The sequence below is a fragment of the Pygoscelis adeliae genome, unplaced genomic scaffold (assembly GCF_000699105.1).
Source record: "Pygoscelis adeliae isolate BGI_AS28 unplaced genomic scaffold, ASM69910v1 Scaffold38, whole genome shotgun sequence".
Taxonomy (NCBI): Eukaryota; Metazoa; Chordata; class Aves; order Sphenisciformes; family Spheniscidae; genus Pygoscelis; species Pygoscelis adeliae.
In genome coordinates, this window is record NW_008825614.1 from 11,409,946 (window position 1) to 11,417,800 (window position 7,855).

The window sequence follows — 7,855 nt, forward strand, 5'->3', positions numbered from 1 at the left end:
ATTTTCATTTAATAAGCATTCCCATTTCAGAAAGTGAGATTACAAGGAAATCCAGTCCTAAGCCCTACCCACCACAGTATTATGCCAATGACTCTCACAAAAAGGAAAGCTTGTAGCAATTCATTATAGATTATCCCAAAAGAGTAATAGTAAGAAAAATCCCCCCTCCCCCCAAAACCAGAAACAAACAAAAAAAAGCAGAATTCCCAACTTACACAAGTTAAACCTTCATAAAAGGAACATGAAGCAATTGGGAGCTAAAACTGCAGCACACTCTTCCAGGAAGCTGCTTCCACCCTACAGGCAAAGTGGAGTTTGAAGGAGTGTCACAACGGTTTGCACGCGAGTTTGTCTGGGAATCCATGTAAGAAATACTATCTTTTGATCGCGTACACAAACAGAGCTGCCTCGATTCAGTACAGCACCATTCTTAACAGAAATTTTCATATTCAGTATTCACAAAAGCATTGATCTTGTAGTTGTTTAAATGAACAAACAAAAAACCAAAACCCAAACAGAGAGAAGCACTGCAGGGGAAGGGCTCCATAACAGCAATCGTGAACCCAGACCCCAGGCTGCGATCAGATCGTGTCCCTGGACCAAAGCCCGATTTGCTTAGCGAGGGGTTTGGTTCTATGTCAGGTCCAAAACCAGCAGGAAGCCTGGCCTGTGGTCACGGTTCAGCTGCACTGGGCCAACAGATAGCAGTTACTCAGTTTTGGCCATCATCTACACCTAACTTGGGCATCAAGATGTTTTCTTGGTCCGTCTCTAATTACCAGTCAGTTACTACATGAAGCCCGGGGTGTCTGCTGCTGGGTTCAAAGGAAGTAGCCTCCCATCTCGCTATGTTCGATTCTTAGGTAAATCTTCCTCCTTAGCTAAGGAGGAGAGCTCTCCCACCCCTTCTGAAGAGCACTTTATGTTGGGGGCCTTCTCGGATAACTACCACTTGGAGTAGAGATGTCCGCAGTTTACCAGTCTGTGTCACATCGGAGGGATGAAATATTTGTCTTTGTTACGTCAGTAGTATAGGGTGAGATCTCCACACCTTTAAAAAATATATATTTATATAGCTAGAGAGGTGACTTATAACATTTCTATGTATTAGTTCATCTTATTGACTCATACATGTCTAAGAATGAAATATTTTCTTGGGGATTTAAGGGAGGTTACCAACCAACTTAAAAAAAAAAAGCCTTACAACCACTGCTTCTTTCAATACAGAAACATGAACTACATATACTTTAATATACAAAACCCCATCCTCATATTCACTTGTGAAGCGAGTGGGGGGGAGAGGGGGAGGGAAGATTAGACAACCTTGCAGCAGCATTCAGCTTTGCTAAGTGTTCCATAGCATCTTAAATATTATGTACAGTCTTTCTGAAAGGATACAAACTGGCTTCAGAGTTTGTGGAATTGTAGCAGTAAAACCCAAAACAGTTCCAGGGAATAGTCTTTTGGCAGCATAGCAGGTGTCCGAAGTGAACAGTCACTTTTCTAGTATTTTTCCAGAGAATGAGAGGATCTGAAAAACCTTCTGCAGCTATCCAAGGAAGTCACCACTCCTCTTGGGTGGAGATTGCTGGAGATTGCGGTCCTTCTTGTTCTGGCTTTTCAGTGGCAGACTTTTTATTGCTACAGCAAGGTTTGAAGAGATGAGTGTCTATGAGGACTTCCCCAAAACGCCCTTTGTAAATAATTCCACAGCAGACCTTTTGCCTGGAAGAAACGGCAGGAAGAGAGACAGATAGTTTGTGTGTTTAGAATATACAGAATTTACAGAAATGCAAAAAATCAGCTGGACCCAAGACACTGCTTTTCTGAGCCTCCAGCTCAGAAGATACGAGGGAAAAGGCTGCTCAGAAAGCAAAAACAAGTCTGTATCTAAATCCACAACACCGCTTTGGGGAAAAAAAAAAGGAAGGAAAGAAAAACCCCCAACAAACCCATGTCTATACAAAACTAGGCCTCCCATTTTGCTTCCCAGAGAAGTTTCAGATACACAACTATCTGGGCTGAACTAACCTTGCCTACAATGCACTTGCAAACACTATTTGAGAGGAGGCAGCAAAGTCACAACAACTGCAATAGAGCAATTAGCTAAACAAGGGATTACTGTGTCACAACAGGCAATAAAAGATAACAAGCTCGTCAGCTCCCAGAAAATCTTGTGGTTTTCCTCCCACTCCAGATTTTTTTTTTTTTTAAATGACTACCATCACAGGTCAACCAAATCAAATGCGATGTTTTGCTGGCAAGCTGAGAGCACTGTTGTACTTGGTAACACATCATGTCTACAGAGCACAGTTTTAAGACAAGATAATAACAGTCAGGAATATTATCTGTTACTCCAAAAAACGTAAAAATATTTTCCAGCAACTGTATTAGTATTTAGGGAACTGGAAGAAGATAGGGGAAAATGTCTTAAACACATGGCATTTTTTCCAGAGACAGACAGATAGCGTATAATACTCTGTGTCACTTAAATTATATCCTTAAAACAAATTAAGTTCAGCAGCAGCAAATTCCTGAAGAAGCAGAATCAAGCACTGTGTACCTGAAGTGAATTGCTATCTGCACAGAGTGCACGTTCTGTTGCTTTTTACCTTTTCCAATACGTGAGATCTAAAAAGGAGAAAACCGGTGTTCTGCTGGTCCCAGCGCTCATCTCTGTGTCAGAACCATCGTCAGACTGGTTACTGTAACAGGGCGACTGAGCTGGGGAGGCACTCGAAGTGGTGCTGTGGGCATCGGAATCTGTAGGGGAAAGAATAAATCCAAGAATCGGGACATGCATCCAACGACTTACCCTCTTCCTGACTTGTAAAAGGTCACATGCGGATTTGGAACAGGGAGACAGATTTTTTTCATTAACAAGAAAAACTTAACGATGACAACCCATTGTTCACTTGCCCCTGCTGATTTCAATAGAGAGACTATCTGTCAGCATTTGGGAGACAGTCCTCGGAACTGGAGGGGTTCCTTGTACAGGAGGGACTGGAAAGAGGTTCAGGATCAGGCTTCAGTTCCTGGCTCTCAAAACATAGCCTGTGCAGGCCACGCTTTGGACAAGATCCTAGTCCCACTCTGGAATCACTGGAAGATCCTTGAAGACGATGGGGATCTGTGCTTCAGATCTAGTACTTACTCCCTCACTATAAATCTCCTTTCTTACCCAATCAGTTAAAGTCTTGCAAAGCTCTTCTCATTAGTGCAATGGGCTAGGTGGTATTGAGCTTTTGCGGGATGGAGACTATGAACTATGTACTCAGTGCAGACACATACCTTAACAGAGGGTCTGCTAGCCTACCTGTTAGTTATCATCTCTAGCACCTACAGTAACACAATTAGATTAACTATACTACACTGAATGAGGAGCTACAAGCTCTTTGGGTCAGGGCCTTTACTGATTCTTTGGAGAGCTTTTCCTTCAGGCCAGGTAGGATAATTGAAAGAAAGAGAAAGCCAAATCAGCAACAGTTAAGGAGCTGGAAGGTTTGATTTAGAGGAAAAACCTAAAGTACCGACATCTATTTAGAGCATAACTGGCAGATGGCTTTGTTGGAAAGCTATGAATCCAAATCTATTCGAAGAGTCTAAGCGCTAGTGGAAAGAAATCACTGAGACCGGCAGAGGAAGGCATAAGGAAACTACACAGAGGAAACATGGTAGGAATTTAAAGGGGGGAAAAAAAAAATCTAGGCTAAATAGAAAGCCTGGGTTGGAAACACGTATGGAAGAAAAAGACTGATGGTGGTATCAACAGAACAGTGCTTCTTGGGAAAAGAGAGCTGAAAATGGCCATAGCGCATTACTGAGAGCAAGGGGAAACCTCTTCCAACTTCAGTTTCAATGAGGGTCTTGCCCAAGAAGTTCTTTCTAGAGACATTGTCGTTTAAGCGTGGGACACAAGCTACAATTGCCTACGCTTTCAAGCCAGGCTCCCCACTCCCCCTCGCCGCTTCCCCACCTCTGTCTCGCAGACCACCCTGCGCACAAGCTCTTCCTCCTCATTCCACCCCCTCCCCAAGCCCTCGGAGGATGAGAGGTTGGGAAAACAGGCAGTGCCCAAATGTGTGAGAGCACAATTGAATCTAGATGGTGATTCAGCTTGGCCAGCTAACGGTAAGCTACGTTAGGGGAAGCCAAAGTTTACTGCCAAAATCTCTTTGGATCCACTTACTGTGCCGCTTGAATTCCTTTTGCAGTTTGCTGATTTGATTGCTCTTTATTCTGCTTCCAGACAGAGTTTTCATTTTCTTTGGTTTCAATGTTGTTTTAAGACTGGGTCCAGCCCTGGCATCTACCACCTAGAACACAGAAAAACACATGCATAATACTTCTGCATCATGCCCAGATACTGCCCTCGTCAAGGTACCTGTACTGACTTAGCTGAAGGTGTTCAAAACCAATTTAGTTAAACCAAGGCAGTTCTGTGCACCGACACTCTTATGTTTCATTTAAGTCTGGTTTGTAAGAGGCTGAGTCGGCAGGAAAATGCAGCAAACTAGTTTAAAAAGCACATTCAGTTCAACTTTTGCCTTCTTCCTATCTTTGACAAATTCAGTTTAGTAGACAACAGTTGTTTAAGCCAATACAGGTTCAGTTAAGAGCATCTGCCAAGCATTCGCCCTGGAGTTTTTTAAAAAAAGTCATCAATTTAACTTCTGAATAAAGCCAGCGGTAGTAATAAGCATAGGCCTGGCTCCCATTACCATCAAGGCTTCCTGAATAAAGATTATAACATACGCAAAGAATCCTGATCATCTTCCCAGCCCTAGGCCCAAAAACTGAATTAGATATATCAAAACAGAATATATGAGTGGGAATAGCTGCGAGATATTAGTCATTGTAATTATCTGACTAAACGACATTGATTTACGTGTTGCTTGAGCAAGTCGCTTTACTTGTTCAAACTATTTAAAAAAACCTAAAAAAAAAAGCAACCAATTTTGGATGGAGGCCAAATTTGAAATGTTTTGAGTGTCATAAGAGGCTTTTGGACAAAGTTATGAGCTTGTGAAAACAAGGAATTACAAGGTAAGTTAGTCTGCGACTCCATCCCGGGCTTGCATAATCACCATTTGCATGTACGCCAAATGAAGACAGATAAGAGCCATGTAACAGGAAATACTCCAGAAGGATTTAGAGATGCTGAGGGTGGGAAGGGAGAGTGTGGGGGAAATAGCAAATCCCAAATCCTTGCCAGCACCTCCCCTCTCTAGCAGGATGGACTAAGGCAGAGACGAGTTAGTTCTGGGGTGGAAGAGAAATAAATTACTAACATGATTCCAGTTTTTTTTGGATCCTGCTGGCAATTTTTTCCATCTTTTCACCAAAAGGACACAGGCATTGCAAATATCTCCTGAGCGGGCCTCGTGGAGTCTGGTAAAAACAAAAGCAAAGATCACTTGACAACAGTTAATAAAAGCACCCACACACACACTTGATAACAGCAAGAAGCATAAAAATTGACGGAAAAGAAGGGTTCTCAAGTTCTGTTTTTCAGGCATTACAATTCATCTGGGGTGCTCAAACATTGCCATTTAAAGACCAGGTCTCATTTTCAGAAAGCACTCTTCCATATAGAAACAAAAGGTGGTGTAATCTGCCTCCAGTGAGGCACTAAAAACAACAGTCCCATCACCTTCAGTTGGTTTTGTTTTTAAAAAAACAAAACCAAAACCACCAGAAAAAACAACACACAGTTCCAGTGGGTTGGTTGGTTTGGTTGGAGAGGGAGGGAGGAAGAATAATCATATTCCTTGAATGTACATTTGGGAACAGACCTCAGAGATCCGACAAAAACTTACTCAGCTCTTAACTTTCTCACAGAGCTTCAAGGATGAGTAACAAATACCACCTAGCACACTCCTGCGTAAGCGTAGGATAAGGTTTCAGAAACAGCATTCACTGGAATGACAGCAATACTCGCTCCCTTTAACGAGCGTTCTTCAGAAATCATCTCTACTGCTAATCCACACTAAAAGAAACATAAAGGGGCTAAAGTGTAGAATTTTTCAGCTATTTAAATAGGAAGACTTTGAAGCATTTATAGATGAATGGGGCAGGCTCAGATAAGCCATTGTTTGCTCAGTGTTAAGACTGCATTTTTACCTTGGCAAAAATATTTCAGATAGCACAAGACCAAAGGCCCTGGTATACTGCAAGCTTCTTTAGTGTAGTTTAAAAAAAAAAAAAAAAAGCAACGGGCCTTCACACAGTCTTTCCACTGCCAAGGACAGTAGCCAAGAAACATGACAAGGAAAATTGTCAGCACCAGATTTATGTACAAAAATTCATGGTAAACACAAAGCACTATAAAGCTTTGTTTTTGTCCTTTCAACACTTGAAAGGAGTGTTTCTAGAAAAGAGGAGAAGGAAATATTTTGAAAGATTGCAAAGATTTACACATATGAAGTTAAGCAATTGAGACAAGAGCAGCAATACTGGTATGTATATATAGTTTTTAATATGATACAAGAAATTTCCACTCAGGCCTAAGGTTTTGATGAGAGGTAATCCAACAAGACTGGAAAGAAAAAGCAGAAAGTATCTATTGACAACAGACTTTTTTCCAGGGGAAATAATTTCATGGAAAACCACAGCATAAACAGGAGAAATTCTTATTGCCTCAGAAAAAAAAATTCAAAATAAACAAAGTAAAAAATAATTACAAGCTATCACAGAAGAATTTGCTTTGCTGACAATTCAGGGACACAAATTTAGACAGAATTTCAAAGTCCTTAGGAAGTATATCAAAAAAGTTAAAAGGTTACAGCAGCTGGTACAAGAAATCACTGGTATTTGTAGTTTTGCTTACCAATGCTTTCAAGTAACATTATGTGCAACATTACCTAATTGGAAAGCTAATTACTCGATGCTCACTTTCCATCAGAATGGGTCTCCAGTGAGAAGTTTTAATAACATCTTGATACGCCCTATTTGAACAAAGGCACCAATACCTGAAACAAGGTACTGTGCATAAACCCTGCTAGAACTACGAAGTATTTACCCATCAAGTTTTGCTTAACATTCTTGAATCTTCAGAGCCACAGAAAACCTCCATGGACCTGTGCTGTTTACCACCTTGTGTGGGAATTTACGCCTCTAAGGAACACGTGCAAAACGCACAGTCTAAGAGGGGTCTAAAACCCTGCACGTGCTGTGAGGTGCGAGAGGCACGAGCCTGACCCTTCGCTGTTACGAACTACAGCAGCTCTCCATTGGTAGCAACAGCAGACTGACAACCAAATGGTATTGTACACAGCAGCAGAGGATCCAGCCTCTCCTGGCCTGGCCAGGAAAGTTGTGAGGAAGCTGAAGCCAGCCTTCCCCCACCACCCACCTCTGCTAACCTAATCTTTCATTCTCTCAGAGCAAGAGGGACGGCACATCAGGATCGTGGCCCTGAGATCAACACCACGACTAACCATGATGTTGGCTAAAGAAAGAATCTTACCCAAAACAATTCTGGAAATCCTTTTCATAACGTTTGCTGTCAGTGAAACGAGAACTGGAAGACTTAGCTCTGCAAATACAGCAGCCCTCTATACTCCGATACATCTTCGGTTTGTGAAAGCCAAACATCTTTTCCTCCCAGCTGTAGCCTGTGAAAACAAACAGGAACTGGTGTTACTTATCACTGTTAGATACTGAAAGAAAAACCTGGGCAATTCACTGGGCAAACCAAAAGGAAATTATAATTCAGGATGGGAAACTGCTAGATTAGGCCATAGCTCTATCCTGCATTGCCCCAGAAGAATACACTTATTAAAAAAAAATAATTAACAACAGCGGGAATATTAAGCAATACCCAGCAGGACTCATGACAAGCTCATTTACTGCA

At 41.8% G+C, this 7,855-nt stretch overlaps 1 protein-coding gene across 1 annotated transcript; it reads right to left on the reverse strand.

Moving 5' to 3' along the window:
- Nucleotides 1–24: 24 nt before the first annotated feature.
- Nucleotides 25–7,613, reverse strand: FAM60A (family with sequence similarity 60, member A). Its single transcript, XM_009332906.1, has 5 exons — nucleotides 7,469–7,613; nucleotides 5,292–5,391; nucleotides 4,190–4,316; nucleotides 2,613–2,763; nucleotides 25–1,725 (listed from the first exon to the last, which is right to left on the reverse strand). Exons 1-5 carry the CDS (start codon nucleotides 7,594–7,596, stop codon nucleotides 1,563–1,565), a joined length of 669 nt encoding a protein of 222 aa, XP_009331181.1. The 5' UTR covers nucleotides 7,597–7,613; the 3' UTR covers nucleotides 25–1,562.
- Between the last annotated feature and the right edge of the window lie 242 nt (nucleotides 7,614–7,855).

Bases quoted from the DNA above. Each gene is read 5' to 3' on its own strand.
- FAM60A (XM_009332906.1), bottom strand. From the start codon at position 7,596: ATGTTTGGCTTTCACAAACCGAAGATGTATCGGAGTATAGAGGGCTGC. The intron at 2,764-4,189 runs GTAAGTGGATCC...TTTCCCCTACAG, and splicing joins AAAGGAATTCAAGCGGCACA to ATTCCGATGCCCACAGCACC. The intron at 1,726-2,612 runs GTAAAAAGCAAC...CGTTTCTTCCAG, and splicing joins GATCTCACGTATTGGAAAAG to GCAAAAGGTCTGCTGTGGAA.